At 26.9% G+C, this 20,990-nt stretch overlaps 2 protein-coding genes across 2 annotated transcripts; one reads left to right on the forward strand and one right to left on the reverse strand.

Annotated features, from left to right (window-relative positions):
* Positions 1–1,285: 1,285 nt before the first annotated feature.
* On the forward strand, positions 1,286–20,986 carry LOC122500676 (WD repeat-containing protein 75). The gene is made up of 15 exons (XM_043609728.1): positions 1,286–1,468; positions 1,708–1,909; positions 2,096–2,280; positions 2,386–2,505; positions 2,613–2,788; positions 2,908–3,066; positions 3,266–3,459; positions 8,210–8,394; positions 8,732–8,895; positions 9,056–9,242; positions 9,565–9,743; positions 10,097–10,269; positions 10,710–10,895; positions 20,417–20,529; positions 20,644–20,986. The coding sequence occupies exons 1-15, from the start codon at positions 1,350–1,352 to the stop codon at positions 20,837–20,839; spliced, it is 2,538 nt and encodes an 845-aa protein (XP_043465663.1). The 5' UTR covers positions 1,286–1,349; the 3' UTR covers positions 20,840–20,986.
* Positions 10,902–20,210, reverse strand: LOC122500685. The gene is made up of 3 exons (XM_043609739.1): positions 19,800–20,210; positions 19,417–19,467; positions 10,902–11,575 (listed from the first exon to the last, which is right to left on the reverse strand). The coding sequence occupies exons 1-3, from the start codon at positions 19,893–19,895 to the stop codon at positions 11,471–11,473; spliced, it is 252 nt and encodes an 83-aa protein (XP_043465674.1). The 5' UTR covers positions 19,896–20,210; the 3' UTR covers positions 10,902–11,470.
* Positions 20,987–20,990: the final 4 nt, after the last annotated feature.

A 20,990-nucleotide genomic window follows, 5' to 3' on the forward strand; every position in this document is an offset into this window, starting at 1 on the left:
ATTAATTGTTTTGTAATAATTCTATATTATATTTAATATTTCACTATATAAATGATATCAGAAAATTTAAAATATTGTTTATAAAAGTAAACAAATTAATTATTTTATTTTATTTTATTTTATTGACAGGACAATATAGAGACGATTATTTTAAACAATATTTACTCTTATTTAATACAAATTTTACTAATTGTCCTGTAGAAGTTTACTAATTATTAATAGAAATTTACTAAAATTAGTAGTTAAATCTGTTTTATTAAAAGTCTATAGAACAGTATTACTAATTTATGAATGAATTTTTTTATTCTAAAATTATAATTTATAATTATAATTCTAAAAAAATTTCGAATAACATAAAAATTTTTCTACTAAAAGAAGTTAAATTTTAGTAATAATTAGTAATATTTTACTAAACAAAGAGGGGAAATGTCGTCCATGAAAATTACTAACAATTAGTGAAATTTTTAGTACAAAATACAATTCTACTAATTCAGCTTTTAGAGAGTAAATTTATTTATTTGTATTTAATTTTTAAATTTTGATAAAAAATACAATAATTAAAAAACAATGGAAGGATAATTATTTTTTTAATATAATATATACGATTACGTATAAACAATAGTAAATGAAAGTTTAATAATAAAATTTATAAAAACAAATAATTTAAAGTAATTTAATAATAAAATTATTGTAAAATAATAAATATTTTTTTTAAAATAAAATTATTATAAATTTAAAATAATTAATTAAAAAACAATCGTTTATTCTTAATTGAGCCTTTTAATATTTTTTATTCATCAATCTGAATTCTATTTTTACATTAAATGCACGAATTTCGTCCCGAGATGCGATAAACCGGTTATTAAATTCATATATGCATTCCTTTATACAGGAAAAATTTATACATTACCTGCACATGTTATGTACATACAAATACATTATTTATAATGTATATAAATTAAATAATAAAATTTCCTTATTCAATAATTTTCTCATTATTATTATTGAAATGAATAATTAATTTTATCAATTATCAATTACAGAGCAATAAAACACCTGTAAAACATCAAAACAAGCATCAAAACATGACCATTAAAATATTTTTCATAAAATACTATTTTTGGCTGAATATTATTATAATTAGAATCAATAAATAAATTAATTGATAATAATTACTTGTAATGCTCCTGCAAACTGGCAACTTGTTATACACTCCTGTCGTTCAGATGTTCACACTGTCAATAAAGTAGAAATTTTCATTATTGGTAAGTAATGTTTTTTCGTGACAGTGCGGCATTGTTCATGTGTGTGTACCTTTGAAAAACACGTGAAAATAATAACCTCAAAAAATGGGTGTGAAGGAAAATCGGGAAAAATTGAATAATTCAGAAACTGATGATTTAATTTTAAGAAAGAAAGGAGGAGGAAGTATTATAGACCATAGACCACTATTTTCCAGCGATGGAGAGTAAGTATTTTTTATTCAACAAATTTTTATTATTTTCTAACCTAAAAATGTTTGGATCTTCAATTTAGAGCTTTATAGATTTTTGTTTTTTTGTTTCATAAAATAGTTGTTTTTCAAAACACTTTTTGCAAAATTCTGTAATATTCACTTCTGAAGAAATATGTTCTTAAAAGGCAAAATTGAGTAATGTTTACTTCTAAAAAAAAATATGTTTTTTAATTACTTACTTTTCCGTTCAGAATTTTATTCATTATATGGAAGCAAACAATTAGAGCTTACAGTGCTCAGACAGGAGATTTTGTTCGAGAATTCGAACAAGCTGAAGGCAGAATAATTGGAATTGCCTTGCATCCAAACTTTTCTAATACAGTTATCGGTTGTATTAATACAGGACAGTTAATTTTTTGGGATTGTCACAGTGGCTTAATCACGTCAAACTTGGTATGAATTAATTATATTTTCATTTATAGTTTTTAAAAAATCATATATTTAAAAAAATGTGTTTAAATTTTAAATATAAAATAAAATAAATAAATATAATATAATATATATATATATATATATATTTATATATAATATATAATAATAATTTTAAATATTTAATATTTGTTTAATTTTGAATATCAGAAATTGGAATTGGATTCTTCGTCGGACTTGAAAATAAAGTATTTTCATCTTTTACGATACAAAAATCAAAAAGGAAATCCCGTTCATCAGATTCTTGTTAGTTACACTCTTAACAATCCAGATCTTATTTGCTTATCTGTCTATAATTTAAAAGGCAAAACATGCATTGTGTCTAAAACAATAACGTGAGTTTTTATACTTTTATACTTATTATTATATTTTGATATTTTTGTACAGTATTAAAACTGCTTTCATTAGCATAGAATTTAAAAATACAATAAATATTTTAGACGAGAAAGCAACATCTACTACATTGACATTATTGGGAATTACGGAGACAATTTAATTGCTGTAGGTCAACAAAATTCTGTTTTTATTTTGGATCCTGCTCACAATTTATCCATGAAAGTGTAAGTTTCATTAGCAAATTATTATTTTTATTAAATATTTTTTTTAAATTGTGATCCCGTGGTAATTAAATTCACTTCTAATGAATTTTTCCTATTTTTCTGAACAGTACCAAAGTAAATAGAACAATAACGTGCATCGCTGGACATCCAGATGATCAATGCGTTGCAGTTGGAGATTCAAGCGGTCGAGTAGTTCTAATGAAAAATCTACAACAAAAGCCAAGTGAATCCTCCTATCATTGGCATACTCTACCAGTTATTATTATAGCTTTTAGTAAATCCGGTAAATAATTATCATCTTATTAAAAAAAAAAAAAACTATTACTGTATTTTATTGATTTTCGATTCATTTCGAATATTTGTTTATTTATATTTAATTTAATGTTTATAAACTTTTTGCAGGTGGTCACATGTACACTGGAGGTGGAGAATGTGTATTGGTGAAATGGACACTTTCGAATACACAAAATAAGGCTTTTTTGCCCAGATTGCCGGCACCAATCAAGCACATTACAATTGCTCCAGAAAATATTTATATAGCTATTTCTACTTTAGACAATGGTGAATATTTCTTTTTCGAACACTTTTTATAACTAAAGACAGAAACTTTATGCTCAAGAATTTATTATTTTTTTTATTATTTATATTTGCAAATTTTTTGAGAACGTAAATCGTCTTGAATGAAAAGCATAAAGTTCCTGTCCCTTTTTATAACTAATTAATATTTAAAAATTGTTATTTATTCTTTGAAAACCTCTAGGAATTTCGGTTGTTAATCCACAATTGAAACTTACATCCGTGATACAAAGATTTACATGGGGAGTTATGAGTTCATCTAAAAGTTTATTCACCGCTGGTCTTATTGTTGATCCTCGCACTGGAAGTCTGGTCTTAAATAGTCGCACTGGTTTCGTCCAGTTTTACGATATTCATACTAAGAATCTCTTGTATAACGTAAGTTTGTCTTATTCACTACTTACTAAAATCGTAATTAATTCGTCGGCTGAGAATTCTACTGAGTCATGTTCATTTTTTGAAAATTTTTTAACAATTAGTGCTTTTTATTCCACTAGACTTGTTGAATCAAAAGCACTGATTATTAAAGAATTTTCAAAAATGGACATGACTCAATATAATTCTCTGCCTACGAATTGTATATCATTTTTATTCCTAAATATTGTAACATTATTTTTTTCTAATATTATTTTCTTCTTAAATATTCTTTATTCTTTTAATATTTATAAATATTTATAACTAGCTGTCGTACCCGTCTTCGACGGGTTTTAATTTCTACCAATACATTTAACAATGTTTCTACCAATCTAGAAAATCAGAAAAAAGCCGAAAATTTAATTTGACCGGAAAATTAATAATTAGTTACCAATAGCTATTTCAATAGTATAATATTACTATTTAAATAGTTTCCACCTTTTAGCAAAAAATAAAAAATTATCAAAAATTCAAAAAACCCAATTTCTTAAAATTTAACATTTTTTCTTCTCTTTCATATCATTAAGCTTCATTATTTTTGTGCTCTTCAAAAAAAATTTACTTATATAAAAGTCTTCAATGTTTGGTAAAAAATCTAAAATTATAGAAAATTAGCAAAAATTCAAAAAACCGAATTTATTAAAATTCAACATTTTTTCTTCTTTTTTATGGCATTTAGCTTCCTTATTTTTGTGCTCTTTAAAAATACTTTACTTAATTTGTTATCTCTACCCTTTGGTAAAAAATCTAAAATTATGGAAAATTAGCAAAAATTTAAAAAACCGAATTTCTTAAAATTCAACATTTTTTCTTCTTTTTTTATGGCATTTAGCTTCATTATTTTTGTGCTCTTCAAAAATAATTTACTTATTAAAAATTCTCAACCCTTTGGTAAAAAATCTAAAATTATGGAAAATTAGCAAAAATTCAAAAAACCGAATTTCTTAAAATTCAACATTTTTTCTTCTTTTTTTATGGCATTTAGCTTCATTATTTTTGTGCTCTTCAAAAATAATTTACTTATTAAAAATTCTCCACCCTTTGGTAAAAAATCTAAAATTATGGAAAATTAGCAAAAATTCAAAAAACCGAATTTCTTAAAATTCAACATTTTTTCTTCTTTTTTTATGGCATTTAGCTTCATTATTTTTGTGCTCTTCAAAAATAATTTACTTATTAAAAATTCTCCACCCTTTGGTAAAAAATCTAAAATTATGGAAAATTAGCAAAAATTCAAAAAACCGAATTTCTTAAAATTCAACATTTTTTCTTCTTTTTTATGGCATTTAGCTTCATTATTTTTGTGCTCTTCAAAAATAATTTACATATTTAATAGTTTCCACACTTTGGTAAAAAATCTAAAATTATGGAAAATTAGCAAAAATTCAAAAAACCGAATTTCTTAAAATTCAACATTTTTCCTTCTTCTTTATGGCATTTAGCTTTATTATTTTTGTGCTCTTTAAAAATACTTTACTTAATTTGTTATCTCCACCCTTTCGTAAAAAATCTAAAATTATGATAAATTAGCAAAAATTCAAAAATCTGAATTTCTTAAAATTCAACATTTTTCCTTCTCTTATGGCTTTTACCTTCATTATTTTTGTGCTTTTTAAAAATACTTTACTTATTTAATAGTCTCCACCCTTTGGTAAAAAATTTAAAATTATAAAAAATTAGTAAAAATTCAAAAAACCGAATTTCTTAAAATTCAACATTTTTTCTTCTCTTTTATGGCATTTAGCTTCATTATTTTTGTGATCTTCAAAAATAATTTACTGATTTAAAAGTCTCCACCATTTGGTAAAAAATCTAAAATTACGGAAAATTAGCAAAAATTCAAAAAACCGAATTTCTTAAAATTCAACATTTTCCTTCTTCTTTATGGCATTTAGCTTCATTATTTTTGTGCTCTTCCAAAATATTTTACTTATTTAATAGTCTCCATTCTTTGGCAAAAAATCTAAAATTATGGAAAATTATCATAAAATATTTATTATAAAACATCTCCATTTTTAAAGTCTCTGAACTTCTTTCAATTAAAGAATACTGAATGAAATGGATAAATAATTATGAATTGCATTATTTTGACTTTAAAATCTTAATCAGAGACCTTAAAAATACTACTGTATTAAACTTGATAGTAATTAATAACAATTATAATTTTTTCGATTTTTTGATATCGAAAATATTTTTATACTTACATCTTAGTCATATCATTTTTTGTGCAAAATTATGCGAAAATGTGACTAAATAACATGTAATACTCAATTATACAGTGTTTAAAAGCAATTCATTAAACAATGTAAACTTTGTAAACTTGCGATTTTTTTAATTATTTGAAAACTTTTTTATACTTAAATCTTAAAATTATGCTAAAATGTGACTAAATAACATGTAATAGTTAATTATAGATAGTTTAAAAGCAGTTCATTAAAAAATATAAAATTTGGAAATTTGCGATTTTTTGAATTTTTCGAAATCATTTTTATACTTACGTCTTAGTTATAGGACAGTACTTTTTTAAAAATTATGCTAAAATTTGACTAAATAACATGTAATACTCAATTATAGAGAGTTTAAAAGCAAGTTATTAAAAAATATAAAATTTTAAAAATTTCGATTTTTTGAATTTTTAAAAAAAAATTTTATACTTACATCTTAGTTATAGGACATTATTTTTGGCAAAACTATTCTAAAATGTGACTAAATAACATGTTATACTCAATTGAGCCGCCGGAAAGTAAAACCACACATAAAATTTCCACAGGCGTTTCAGTTGGCCCTTGATGGTTGAAAAATCGATGGTCATAAAAAAATTTTTTAAAATCACTTTCTTATTGGAAATTGAATTTCGCATCTTTTTTCTTCTATAAAAAAAATTGATAACTCTTACCATTTTCGAGAAAAATGCAAAAAACTGAATTTTTCGAAAACACATTTTTAATTGAATTTTTCACTTCAACTCGCTCTAAAACATAAAGTTATGAATATTTTTTTAATAATATTTACAGGGAATATAGTTTAACCTATCCTCAAGACAACAAACTTTGTCAGAAAGTAAAATATTTTATGTAAAAAAAGTTATTAATTTTTTTCATACATAGTGTCAAAATAATTATTTTCAATGTTCGAGGGCTTCGTTTATCTGAAAAATTTTTAGTGATCAAAAACTTCCAGTAAAGAAAATGTTCATTAAGGTATAATAAATATTTTTGCCAAATAGTTTTACTCTTGGATTAACAGTTTAGAAAATATTATTAAAAAACTATTTTCTGTCAAACGCGCGCGAGTCAAGAATCTAACGCTGCATAGTGCCACCGACACTGCCGGGCATAAAGACTCAAGGTTGTTAGTGTTTACTATAACAGTGTTTATATCAATAGTGCATTAGTAAATACATTAAATATGTGAAGAAATATTTTATAATATACTTACCTAAAATTTTTTTTTTTTTTTAAATGACTGATGTAAATAATAAATTAGGTATTGGTAGAAAACATGATTTATTATTCACATCAATCATTTTGAAAAAAATAAATTTTTTAGGTAAATATATTATAAAATACTTTTTCACATATTTAATGAATTTACTAATGCACTATTGATATAAACACTGTTATAGTAAACACTAACAACCTTGAGTCTTTATGCCCGGCAGTGTCGGTGGCACTATGACAGAAAATAGTTTTTTAATAATATTTGCTAAACTGTTAATCCAAGAGTAAAACTATTTGTCAAAAATATTTATTATACCTTAATGAACATTTTCTTTACTGGAAGTTTTTGATCACAAAGAATTTTTCAGATAAACGAAGCCCTCGAACATTGAAAATAATTATTTTGACACTATGTATGAAAAAAATTAATAACTTTTTTTACATAAAATATTTTACTTTCTGACAAAGTTTGTTGTCTTGAGGATAGGTTAAACTATATTCCCTGTAAATATTATTAAAAAATATTCATAACTTTATGTTTTAGAGCGAGTTGAAGTGAAAAATTCAATTAAAAATGTGTTTTCGAAAAATTCAGTTTTTTGTATTTTTCTCGAAAATGGTAAGAGTTATCAATTTTTTTTATAGAAGAAAAAAGATGCGAAATTCAATTTCCAATAAGAAAGTGATTTTAAAAAATTTTTTTATGACCATCGATTTTTCAACCATCAAGGGCCAACTGAAACGCCTGTGGAAATTTTATGTGTGGTTTTACTTTCCGGCGGCTCAATTATAGAAAGTTAGAAATTATAGAAAGCATTTTTTAAAAAAATGTAAAATTTGAAGATTTTTGATTTTTGAATTTTTCGAAAAAATTGAATATCTCCCGTTCTAATTAATATTTTTCAAATCTGTAAATTTATAAACCTTCCTTGGCCCAAGGTCTAGCATTCTGCCAAATTTGGTTTCAAATGGTTCAGCAGTTTTTAAGTGATGCGCGAACAAAAATTCTGTGACATACCGACACACATACATACATACATACATACATACATACATACATACATACACGAAATTTTTTATTGGTATATTTGGAATCCTTGATGCCTAAAACGAATAATTATGTGCGAAATTTAAAGTTCTGAGCAATGTACAGACAAAAGTCTGATTTTATATATATAGATAGATAGATAAAATATTCTTTATCTATTAATTTATGTAATAATAAATATTGTATGAATATTTTTATTCCTAAATGTTATTTTTAATAATTACAGGTAAATATAACATCACAAAATTTATTATCCCAAGAAAGAAGTGCAGTGATTGTAAACACTGAAGTGACGAAAATTGCCTTGAATTATGATGGAACCTGGATGGCGACAGTGGAACAACGTGACGACGACGTTTCATACACGGAAGTTAGATTAAAGTTCTGGAACTTTGACGCAAAGAATCAAGTGTAATATTTCTTGGTTATATTTTTATGAGGCAAAAATCAGAAATGTTTCTATAAACGAAAAATAGAACAATTTTTTTTTACAAGTTGATTCAGCTCAAATTTTGAAGTGTTCAAATTTTTAATCGAAATTATCTTTTTCTTAGAGGACAGTTACTTACGAATAATTTGAATTTCAAACAAAAGTAATAAATCTTGTCTTATTTTTCGTTTTTTGCTTTCAAAAACATTGCGTATTTCAGTCTCATATTTTTAGTCATTTGACAAAAATTTTTATTCTAATAACAGTTATTAGAATTTTATTATTATTAATTTATTTAATTTTATTATTTGTTTACAGTTTCGTACTGAATACATCCGTTGAATTCCCACACGAGAATGGAATTAATGCTCTTAAGTTTCAACCTAATACCTCGTTGAACGGATATGACCATTTTGTTGTAACTTCTGGGAAGGACAACAAATTTAAATTGTGGAATCTTGTCGATCCGGAATCTACGTACAGTAAGTGAAAAAATATAGATTTGAAAAATTTTTTCTATTGTAAAAAAAGTAAATAAAGTAAATAAGTGGTAAATAAAGTAAATAAGTAGCAAATAAAAGAAATAGAAAGAAATAAAATAAAAAGTACTAAAATAATAATTGTTAACGTATTTAATTTCAGAACAATCGAAATTCTGGCAATTTTATAGTGTTGGATTTTATCGACAACTTCCATCGACTGATGCAGCATTTTCCATCGATGGATCAATTTTGGGTGTTGGTTTCGAATCGAGTTTGACTTTGTGGGCTCCAGAGTCCATGAATTTAAAGGCCACTCTTTCTCACATTCTTTATCCACAGACAATAACGTAAGATTTGAATAATAAATAAATAACATTTTTTAAAGAGGGTAACGTAAGATTTCGAAAAATTTATTACACAAATAATTTTTTTTAAAGAGAAGAACGTAAGATTTAGAAAAATTTATTGAACAAATAACTTTTTTTTAAAGAGGATTACGTAAGATTTTGAAAAATTTACATATCAAGCAATTAACTTTTTTTTTAAAGAAGATAACGTAAGATTTGAAGAATTTATTAAGCAAAAAAATTTTTTTAAAAAGGATTTCAAAAAAAAATTTGACAAATAAGATTGTAGAGTTAAAATTTAATTAATTATTGCAAAATACAGGCATGTAGAATTTGGTAAACAAGAATCGTGCCATTTAATTGTGACTGGATCAGCGGAACATATAGCTGTTTGGGATATGTTAACGCTTCGCCTCAAGTGGAGCGTGCCCTTGAAACTCTCTACAATAACTGCGGATCCTTATACTACTTATTTTGCAGCTTTTACAACGGAGAATACATGTGAGTATTGCAAATTCAAAACATTCGATAATTAACCCCAAAGAAACTATTTTACTTAAATAAATTATTGCATTTAAGATTAATTTAAATTTAATGTACTTAATTCGAAAAATATGAGTTAAATTTAAATATTAATTGGTAATATTTTAATAGTAATTAGTAACATTTTAAAAGTAATAATATTTTAATAGTAATAGTAATAAATAGAATAATTGAAATTGTAAAATATTCTTTGAAAGATATTTTTCAATAACTTTTTTGACAGTAACTTTAGAAACTAATTTAACAAAGGAGAATTTTAATAATTAATTTTTGTACATTTCGTTTAATATTTTCCATTTTTTGACTTTTAGTGTTTGTATTCACACCAGAAAGTCCAAATTACATTTACAAAAGACCGAATGTAATTGAAAACGATAGTTCAGTACTAGGAGCAACATTTATTCCACTCAATCGAGAAAGGAAAACATCGAAATTGAATCAGTGGCAGAAAAAATCGCAATTGTTCTTTTTGGACTCTAATCAAGTATATTTATATTCTAGATCGTTTTTTTTTATTCATTTATCGTTTTTAAATTTTTTATAAATTTATTGTCTTTTTAAATTTTTTATCAACTTATTGTTTTTTTATGTTTTATTAATTTGTTGTTTTTTAAAATTTTTTATCAACTTGTTTTTTTAAATATTTTATCGACTTAGTGTTTTTTTAAACAGTTTGGCAACTTAATGTTTTTTTTTAATTTTCTATTAATTTATTTTTTCAATAATTAACTAAAAATTAATAAATAAATCATTATTTAAGACACTTGGATAAAGAACCATTTATTGGAATATAAATAATAAAATTTTATTTATTCTAGTATTAAATGTATTTGTATTGTTTTTTGCGTTGACGTTTTTTGTATTTATTATTAACAACTATTTATGAAAACTACTATTTTTCTAACATCTAAACATTTTTTACAGGAACTTTTAACATTGGAATCGCAATCGGAATCTGAAGTTTCTTTGGAAACTTTAACGTTAAATAAAAATCTGCCAGCAACGGCATTCGCTCGAATTTTGGCAGCTGAAAATCCAACGAGTAGAGAAAAAACATTTTCATTTGTACATGAAAATCCCGGTTACTCGGAAAAAACTTTTGGTGAAGAAGTAAGTTTAAAAAATTTTTAAGTATTCACGTTAAGTATTGAGTATTTTAAAGTAGGCGTTAATTTTTTTTATGTTAATACTGTCTTTCGGTATTTTACATTGAATATTGATCTACTATTGATCTATTTTTTTTCTATTTAAAATCTGTCTATTTAGGATCATTTTAATTATCATCATCATAAATAGGGACTTTTTATCTTCAAAAATATAGATTTAATCTGTAAAATAGGATTTAATTTTCTCTACTTTTATCTGAACGAATTTTTCCTTTCTTTTGAATTTTCTTTCACCTATCTTTAAAATCTCTTGGTTTTAAACTATGGTTCGTTAAAACTAATAGTCTACTTATAAAGTATGCACTATTAGTTGAATTCTAAATGGAAGAAATTAAATTCGGTCGGTTTGGATTTTTTTTCTTTTTTGAAAAAATGTGAATGGAAGTTTTGTATAGTTTCTAATTAAGTTAAATTTTAAAATGTGGGATGAAAAGGGTCTTTATACAGTTTTGGTTGTTGTTGACGTAACGTGAAATAAGGATTAATGAGCTTATTCGGTGAATGATAATACTTTGTTTGTCAGTGCTTTCTTGCTAAGCGATAATTTCTGCATCGGCGAACCAAATCAAATTTTCTGTAACGGAGACAGTGCCATTGAGGAATTTGCCTCATGTTCTCGAGTGCCTGCAACATAAATGCAGATTCAATTTAAATGGGTCATTGACACTTGCTTTTAAACTTCTTATCCAGAAAGTTACATCTTCAATATTTACATTTTCAATTTATAGAGAATCACTATAAAGAATTACTATAAAGCATCGTTTTCTACAATGGTCGAGAATTTTTATGGCAAAATTTTTCTTTCTTAATTTTGATAAAATAATTTTTATTCGTTGATTTTATGTACTGTTAAAGTACTTTTCTATTTTTGGTTTCAATTTCAATTTTTTATGCGAATTTGCATATTTTATTTGTCAATATTTTTAGACGTTGTATAATTATAAATTTTTAGGAGATTAGAGATGGCGCTTGGCCTGTATGGACGTGTCCATTGTAGTTCGTGATATTTTTGTGTTCTTTGCATATTTAGATGAGAGAGATTCAAGTAAAAAGTAGGAAAAGGTGTTAATAATTTGTTTTTTGGAAATTTGAGTAATAAAATAGTGAGTGAAAAGAAAGGAGTTAGTGGTGGTAGTGGAAAATTGTACAAATCGAAAAGTGAGGTTAAAATGGCTGACGCAAACGCTGGGGACGCCAAAGAAAAAAAAAGACGTGGGCGACCACGAGGTAGCAAGAATGGAAAGAAAGGTGGAAATAAGGATGGAGATTTAATTAGTTTTGTGCAGTTTGGTGGTAAAGGGACTAATAAAGTAGCTCATTCTCCAATATCTAGCAAAAAGCAGATCACTGAAAATGGTGAAAATGATTTCAGTGAGGAAGATTTGGAGGATGAAGGAAGCGAGAGTGACAGTGCTGATAGTTTGAAGGGTGACTTGACTGGCATAGTTGAAAATAATGTAAATGGTGGTATTGAGGATAAAAGTGATTTAACAGGACAAAGTTTGATGCAAATTGAGGTAGAAAAAGACAATTTATTAAATGCATTGCAACTGAAAGTAAAATTGTTAGAACGTACGCAAAATATTTTAACTGCGGAGAACAGTTCGATGAAAGATGAATGGCAGTGGTCTAGGGAAAAAATTAAAAATTTAGAGGCAAGCTTTGAAAATTTAAAAAAGGAAATGGACCTGGAGAAATCAAATTGGGCATTGGAAAAAGAGGCGTTAAATATAAAAGTGGTGGTGTTGGAAGAAAAATGTGCAGCTTTGGAGAAAGAGTGTGTAGATAAAAATATGAAATTAGCAACGGAAATAAATAATAATAACAGTAACGGTGTATGTAGTAATGATCTTCAGGAAGATTCAACATGGCAAAGAGAAAAAGTGAATAGTGTTAGAAATATAAGGAAAAATTCGCCGGTTATTAAAGAGTCACTATCTAAAGTGGGAGGTACCAGAGCTGAAAAAAGTGGAATATTGGACAGACCAAAAGGAATTGATGAGGAGCATTTAAAATATGAATGGAAGGAGCGTCGTGCTAGAAGGAAAAATATTGTTGTTAGATGCCGTGATCATGAAAAGGTTTTGAGTCAGGACGAGTTAACGCAAATAACGGTCGATAAATTAGGCTTGAATACAAATGAATTTAAGCGTATTTACGGAAGGGAAAATTATATTTGCTTGCAATTTATTAATTTGGAGATAAAGATAAAGGCATTGGAAAAGAAAAAAGAACTACAAGGAACCAATATTTGGATTGATGACGACCACACAAAGAGGGAAATAGAGATTCAAAGATGGATGAGGCAGGTAGCTGAGCAGGAAAGACAAGATGGATACCATTTTAAAGTGGGATATCTAAAGATGATAATGGAAGGAAGAGTGTGGAAATTCAACGAGAGAACGGCTGAAATGCAGGAGTCCTTTCGAGAGCAGGGATACAATTAATTGTAATGAGGATGGAAAAAGTGATGTGTGTAAGATTGTGTTGTGGAATACATATGGGTCAAAGAAATTTAGTGAAATAAAAAGTTTTTTAGTGGATTATGATATAATAATTTTACAGGAAACGTGGTTGGATCAAGGCGGTGCTAAGAAAGCGTTAGGTAAATTAGATTCAAGTTATAAATATTGGGTGAAAAGTGCAACAAGAAAAGTAAATTCTAAGAAGGGTAGGTTATCAGGAGGACAGATTTTTGGAATAAGGAACAGTATGGTACAGGGATGGAATGTGTCAGAATGGGAGTTCGGAATGATTGCAAAATTTAAAGACTCATTATGTATAGTTTCTGTTTACAATAATGTTGGTATGTCTAGCATGGAATGCAAATTTAAAGCTGTATTGGAAGAGGTTATGTCTGACTTCGAAAATGTAATTATTTGTGGAGACATGAATGCAAGGGTGGGAGAAGAGCAAATTTGTAATGAAGGGGGAAATCAAGATTTAAATATAATTCTAAGAAAATCAGAGGACAAAACTGTAAATGATAATGGAAAAAGGTTGATAAAATTAAGTGAAGAGTTGGGGTTAATATTGTTAAATGGTAGATCAAATGGGGATTGGGATGGTAAAATCACATATGTGGGAGGGAATGATATGTATAATGGTTCAGTACTTGATCTAATAATGATGATTGATAGGGAAAATCTACATATAATTAGAAGGCTTGAAATTATACCCAGAACGGAATCTGATCATCTACCTGTCTCCTTACATGTATTCTGGAAAGGAGATAAATTCAACAGGTTTGGAGGTATAGAACAAGAGGGTAGTAAAAGTAATAGAGAAAAAATATTATGGGATAAAAATAAAGTGCAAAGTTTTAGGGAGGCGATTGCAGGGAGTTTACAAGTAATGATTGAGGAAGAAATAGACAGGTTTGATTGGGATATAATTAAGGAATTAATTTGGACATCAGCAAGGGAGGCGGGTTTGACAAAAAAAATGGGAAAGATTAAAGGAAATGATTGTAAGCAAGATCAATATGGAAAATTTTCAGAAGAGTGTAGAGAAATAAAACGGGAGGTATGGAAAAGTTTAAAAGAATGGTTAAAGGATAGGTGTCCAGAAAAGAAAAAAATGTTGATAGAGAGTAGAAATAGACTTAGGAAAATGGTTAAGAGTGAAAGACAGAATTGGATAGAAGAAAAATGGGAGGAAATTAATAAGGCTAGGGATGCTTCGGAATGGTGGGGAGCAATTAATAAGTTTAGAGCAGCAAAAAGACAAAGCATTAAGAGTGATATTACAGATGAGCAATGGGTGGAGCATTTTGAAAGTTTGTTGAAGGAGGGTTTATTGGAGGAGGTATTAATATATGATGGCGACAAACCTTGGGAAAACATTGTAGAATTGGATTTAGCGGTATCGGTTGACGAGAAATTAGATGAGTTGATTAGTATAGAGGAGGTTATTGCGGCGGTAAGTAAGATGAAAAATGGAAAAGCCACTGGAGAGGACGGAATCTCTATAGAATGTTTAAAGGTATTATGCAGCGAAGATGTGGAGATTTTAACAGTGATTTTAAATAAAATTTGTGAAGCGAGAAAATTACCGAATGGGTGGGAAAAGGCTAGGATTGTACCACTATTTAAGGAGGGTGATGTAAACAAAGTAGGTAACTATAGAGGTATATCTTTATTGAATGTTGGATATAAAGTTTTAACGAACATTTTATCGAACAGATTGAATAGTTGGATTGATAAAGAAAAAAAGTTAAAGGAAAGTCAGGCAGGTTTCAGAAGAAATAGAGGGGCTAGAGATCACATTTTCGTTCTCAACTCATTAATAAATAGAAGGTTAATGCAAAAAAAAGGAAAGTTGTATGTTGCATTTATAGACTTTCAGAAGGCATATGATACAGTTAATAGAGATTTAATGTTAAAAAAAATTTGGGATTTAGGAATAAGGGGCAGGATGCATGCAATGATCAGAGAAATTTATAGTGTTACGAAGGCAGAAATTCAAACAGAGGGTAGAATCACTAGAGAATTTGAGGCAGATGTAGGGGTTAGGCAAGGATGTGCATTAAGTTCGGTTTTATTTGATGTTTTTATTGATGACGTAGATGATGAGTGGATAAGAAAGGAGGAGGGAGGGTCAGTGATCGGAAAAGTAAAAATTAGAGTATTGAAATATGCTGATGACATAGCGGTAATAGCGGAGGAGGCAGAACAGTTGAGAAAAATGCTGGAAACTTTAGAAAAATATGTTACAAAGAATGGTTTGACAGTGAATACGAAAAAGACTAAAATTATGGTCTTTAGGAATGGAGGAAAAAGGAAAAAGAATGAAACATGGAGTTTTAAAAAAGAAAACTTGGAGGTAGTGAATGAATTTAAATATCTAGGATATTGGTTTAGTACGAAGAATTCAGAGCAAAAACAAATAAATACAATGGCGGGTAAAGCACAGAAAGCATCAAATGCGACATGGGGTTTGATTAAAAGAACAGGGAGGGACATTGGAAAGGACAGAATTTATTTGATGAATGCTTTGACTAGATCGGTGGCACTATATGGAGTGGAAACGTGGGGTTTTGGTAACTTGAAAAGTATTTGTAAAGTGCAAGGAAGATACTGTAAAATGACGCTTGGAGTAGCAAGGAATACACCAAAATATTTGTGGAGGACAGAGTTAGGAGTGGTAGGAATCGAATATACAGTTAGGGAAAGAGTATTTAGGTATATTAAGGATATAATGAGAATGGATGACGACAGATGGCCTAAAATTTGTTTAAGAGAGGAGATGAGAGCAATTATTAATAAAAAGCCTTCCAAATGGGGAAAAAATATGGAACTTGTAATGGATGAATTGGAAGTTGGAGATGTTTGTAGACTTATCTGGAATGGAGAAGATGAGACGGAGGTGTACAAAAGATTAAAGACTGGTTTAGATAATTGGTGGAATAAGGAATTAGTAAAGGAAAGAGAAGCAATTGTTAATTCAAGTTTTAGTAAATTGTATAAAGAAATGATTCCGGGAGAGAAAGGAGCTGAGTATTGGAGTAAGAGCGTGAGGAATAAGGATTGTAAGGAAATTTGGGCAAGGATGAGATGTGGGAATATTGGAAGAGCGTATAAAAAAGGATATAAAGAATGGAGTTGTAGACTGTGTTCATGGGGGGAGGAAACGTTATGTCATTTGCTTTGTTGTGGAGAGGCATGGAAATTACAGGAGGAAAATGTAAAAAAGTTCATGTTGGAATGGAAGGGAGACAAGCAAGAGGGAGATTTAAGAGAAAAATTGGTAGATGCTCTGAGAGGAGAAATATTAGAAGAGTTGTGTATGTTTATTAAAAAAGTAGAAAATAGATTAAAGGATGGATGTTAATTAAATAAGTTATGTAAATAAGTTTTAGTTGTTAGTTTGTGATGTTCATGTAGCTATTAAGCAAAAGAGTTTTGTTATGGAATTTGTAAAGACTCTTTAAAAGAGTATACAATGAAATAAATTTATTATTATAATTATAAATTTTTATTTTTGTAATTAATAGGTTTTCATTTCTTAGGCATTTCAAATGCTCTTTTAGATATTGAACAGAGTTGTCACAGGTCAGGGAAAAGTCAGGAAAAGTAGAATTAGTCAGGAAGTTTTATTAAAAGTACTGAAAATTTTTTTTTTTTAATTTTAAATTCAAAAATATTATTTTAACAGAATTGTTAATTAAATATATTAAAATTATGATTTTCAAAGATTTTAATTTGAAACCTTTTCAAAATTCAATTATAGCTAAAAATTGAAAGTATTTCAAAATTAAAAAAAAAAAGAATTTAGAATTCATAGGAAAATTCTATTTGAAAAATAATTGAATTTTATAAGAGTTGAGTTTACAATTTTTATAAATAACTAAATTTCAAAAGGTTTCTAATTAAAATCTTTGAAAATCTGAATTTTTAATATATTTAATTACCAATTCTGTTGAATATTTTTTAAAAATTTGAATTTCAATTGTGTGAATTTAAAAAAAATGAATTTTGAAAAGGTTTTAAATAAAAATCTTTGAAAATATGAATTTTTCATACTTTTAACTAACAATTCTTTAGAATTAATTTTTTTGAAAAACTTTAATTAAATTATTATTTTAAATAAAACTATATTGTTGTTTTTAGTAATTTTTACAATTAAATTAAATTACAAAAATTTTTTGAAGATCAAATCAATTTTTGGAGCGATTCAGAAATTTTTTTTTAAAATCAGGGTAAAAATCGAAATTTTGTCTGAAAATCAGGAAAAACTCAAGGAAAGACAAAATTAAATTTTTGTGTCAACCCTGTTAAAGTAATAAATATTTCAGAAATTTTAAAAATTAATTAATTCGAGTTGAAATTTTCCTGAAGTTTTGATCGTCACGTCGGTGAAGTTTATAATTAATTTGTTTACGACTCTTATGATTAACAATTGAAAGAAAAAAAAACATTTTTCTTGACAAAAACAACAAAATGTTTTGTCTGGAAAATTTTCTTTCTCAAAATACGAATCAAAAAGATTATGAAAAAATATTTTATATACAAAGATATTTAGAAATTCGAATAGGAAAATATTTTTTTCCTCATCGTTGATTACGAATGTTGTTAACTTCACCAACGTTTAATTTAAATAAACGACGATTTTTTGATTTCTTCTTTTAATATTCATTTTATTAAAAAATTTCCATTAAAAAAATATTTTATATGCAAGAATATTTAGAAATACGAATAGGAAAATATTTTTTTCTAAATCGTTGATTACGAACGTCGTTAACTTCACCAACGTTTAATTCAAATAAACGACGATTTTTTGATTTCTTCTTTTAATATTCATTTTATTAAAAAATTTCCATTAAAAAAATATTTTATATGCAAGAATATTTAGAAATACGAATAGGAAAATTTTTTTTTTAAATCGTTGATTACGAACGTCGTTAACTTCACCAACGTTTAATTCAAATAAACGACGATTTTTTGATTTCTTCTTTTAATATTCATTTCATTAAAAAATTTCCATTAAAAAAATATTTTATATGCAAAAATATTTAGAAACACGAGTAGGAGAATATTTTTTTCCTAATCGTTGATTACGAACGTCGTTAACTTCACCAACGTTGAAATTCAAATAATCGACGATTTTTTTTGTTTCTTTTTTAAATTTTTATTTTATTAAAAAATTTCTTTTTAAAAAATGAATTCGTAATTAAGCAAAAATGTTGGATTTTAATTATTTTCCACTTTATTTATTTTCTTTTTCAAATATCTAAAGAGGAAAAAAATTGCGTTTATTCTGAAAGTTCAAAACTTCAGAAACATGGAGTTAAAGGTTTCAAAATTTCGATAACTGTATCAACTTTCTGAAAAATCATTCCTAAATGTGACATAAGTCAATAAGTAAGAGTTGAGATAAGAAGTCAATGTTCACATAAAATATCAATCTTGACACTTGATTCTATTCATTCTCGACTGCTAAAAAATTCATGCAAGAGTTAAGTGCTGAATGACAATTTCTGCAAGAGAGTTCATTGTACTGCAAGATAGAAACTCTCTAAGATATTTAAACAAATTTTGATATTTTAATTCTTTTTCATGCACTTTTTATTTATGATGACAATTATCATTATTATTATTATTGTTTACAGAAAAAAAAAATTTGTTTAGAAGCGAACTTTGCTGTGCTCTATTCATTAAAATATTCAGCTTCATAAGACAATTTAACACAATGCTTTCAAGACTAGGCGCAGTTCCGCTGTAGAAACGAATAACACTAGAGCTTGCTTGGTAGTAGAAATAATATTATAAAACGAATGACCCAGTTTGTCGAAGTTAGGTCCGCGTTTCATACCGTGGGTAAGATGTATCATCGTTGATGTATACGTGTTTCCTTATGATGATGATAATAATATTGTTGTTATACGACATGCGGAGATTACTTGTCATTCAAGACTTTTAACGAATTTAATAGAAAATTTCTTTTGGTAGTAACAGAAAACTTACTTCAATTAATTTTTGGGTTGTCCAAAGCCTTTTTTCTTGATTAATATCTACCTATTAATATTTTCATTTTTTAATTTTCTCTTGTATAGACATCAGGACTAAAATTTGTTTTATTTTCTAAAAAGAGTTTCTTAATTTTTTCTATAGTTGCTATTTTTATTATTTATATACTCTATAATTATTCTTCCTCTTTCAGGAAGCAAAAAGCAAATTGTAAATATATTTTTTGAATTTCTTCTAATTTTAGTTTAAGAAATTCTTTTCGGAAAAATACACTAATTTTGCTATAATTTTTCCGGCTTTAGAGGAAATTGAATCAGACTAATTTTTTAAAATTGAGAGTTAATTTTCCACTTAGCTTGGAGTAATGTTTAAAAACTTACCACTTCTGAGTCACCTGGGGGGAATCCCTCAGTTGCAAAGGCAAGGAAGCTGAGAATTATGAAACACACTGCTACTCTCAAAGCGAATAGTCTCATTTTAAAAAACTCTTTTTTTGAAATCAAAATTGGAATTTTTTTATTTTGAATTTTATTTTTCTTGTATTTGTTGTTGTCGAAGGTCGTGAGAGTATGAATATTTAACAGACGGGATTTAAAAAATCGCGCTCTCAGCTTATAATGTTTTTTTTTCTTTTTACTGTATTCTTTAAAGATATGAATTATTAATTGGAAGATTTGATCTTAAACTCAATAATAAATGCTTCAACGTTTGTTGAAGGACTGCATTTGAGGAGTCACGCTATGAACTAATATACTGAATAACGACCACGCTCCCACCCCCGTATTTCCCTTGAATTCCTTTCAGGATATTAAAGTTCTTTTTGCAAAAATTTGAATGAAGAAAAAAGAAACTGTTGATTAAAATTTTTTTTTTGTTACATTTCTTTCATTTCATTTTTGTTCATTTCTTATTTTCTGATAATTTATTATTTTAATTAGGTAATCATTTATACGAAAATTTTTTTCTTGTGGACTAAGGAAATCTTTTTGTTTTTCAGTTTTTCGGGGATGTTCCTTGTCACACTTTACCACCACTGAGGATGATTTTCGAAACTTTTTTCCTTCGAGCTGCTCAAGCTGCTGTTAAATCCGAAGATGAAAACTTATCCAGGTAAGAAAAATTTTAATATTGTGCCTTTTTTAAGGAAAAATTAAATTTTAAAAAAATAATAAAAATACTTTAATACCTTAATTAATAAAAATACTAATTAAAATAATTTTGCAGCCAAAATGGAACGGATGACCTAAAAGATAATTCTGATGATAGCGATGAAGACGAGCCGCTAACAATGAAAAGAGAATTTTCAAAGCACGTGAAAGAAGAGAAAAAAGAAAAGACTATTGTTGAGGAGAATTTGCAATTAATCAGTCAGGACTGGTCAGTTTTGTCTCATATAGTGCCAAGTCGAGAGGATAGTTAGAGAAATTATCATGACGTATTTTTATAATTTAGATTTAACGTTTATATTAAATTTTATTACACCCAAAGGCGTAACTGACATTGATTTCTATTACAGAAATATTTATTAATAATGTATTATAATAAATATTGTTGATTTTTTTATACACTCG

This window comes from Leptopilina heterotoma, unplaced genomic scaffold, assembly GCF_015476425.1.
Source record: "Leptopilina heterotoma isolate Lh14 unplaced genomic scaffold, ASM1547642v1 Lhet_19, whole genome shotgun sequence".
Classification (NCBI taxonomy): Eukaryota; Metazoa; Arthropoda; class Insecta; order Hymenoptera; family Figitidae; genus Leptopilina; species Leptopilina heterotoma.

Bases quoted from the DNA above. Each gene is read 5' to 3' on its own strand.
- LOC122500685 (XM_043609739.1), bottom strand. From the start codon at position 19,895: ATGAGACTATTCGCTTTGAGAGTAGCAGTGTGTTTCATAATTCTCAGC. The intron at 19,468-19,799 runs GTAAGTTTTTAA...AAATATTAATAG, and splicing joins CCCCAGGTGACTCAGAAGTG to GTAGATATTAATCAAGAAAA. The intron at 11,576-19,416 runs GTAAGTTTTCTG...TTTATGTTGCAG, and splicing joins CAACCCAAAAATTAATTGAA to GCACTCGAGAACATGAGGCA.
- LOC122500676 (XM_043609728.1), top strand. From the start codon at position 1,350: ATGGGTGTGAAGGAAAATCGGGAAAAATTGAATAATTCAGAAACTGAT. The intron at 1,910-2,095 runs GTATGAATTAAT...TTTGAATATCAG, and splicing joins GCTTAATCACGTCAAACTTG to AAATTGGAATTGGATTCTTC. The intron at 10,270-10,709 runs GTATATTTATAT...CATTTTTTACAG, and splicing joins TCTTTTTGGACTCTAATCAA to GAACTTTTAACATTGGAATC.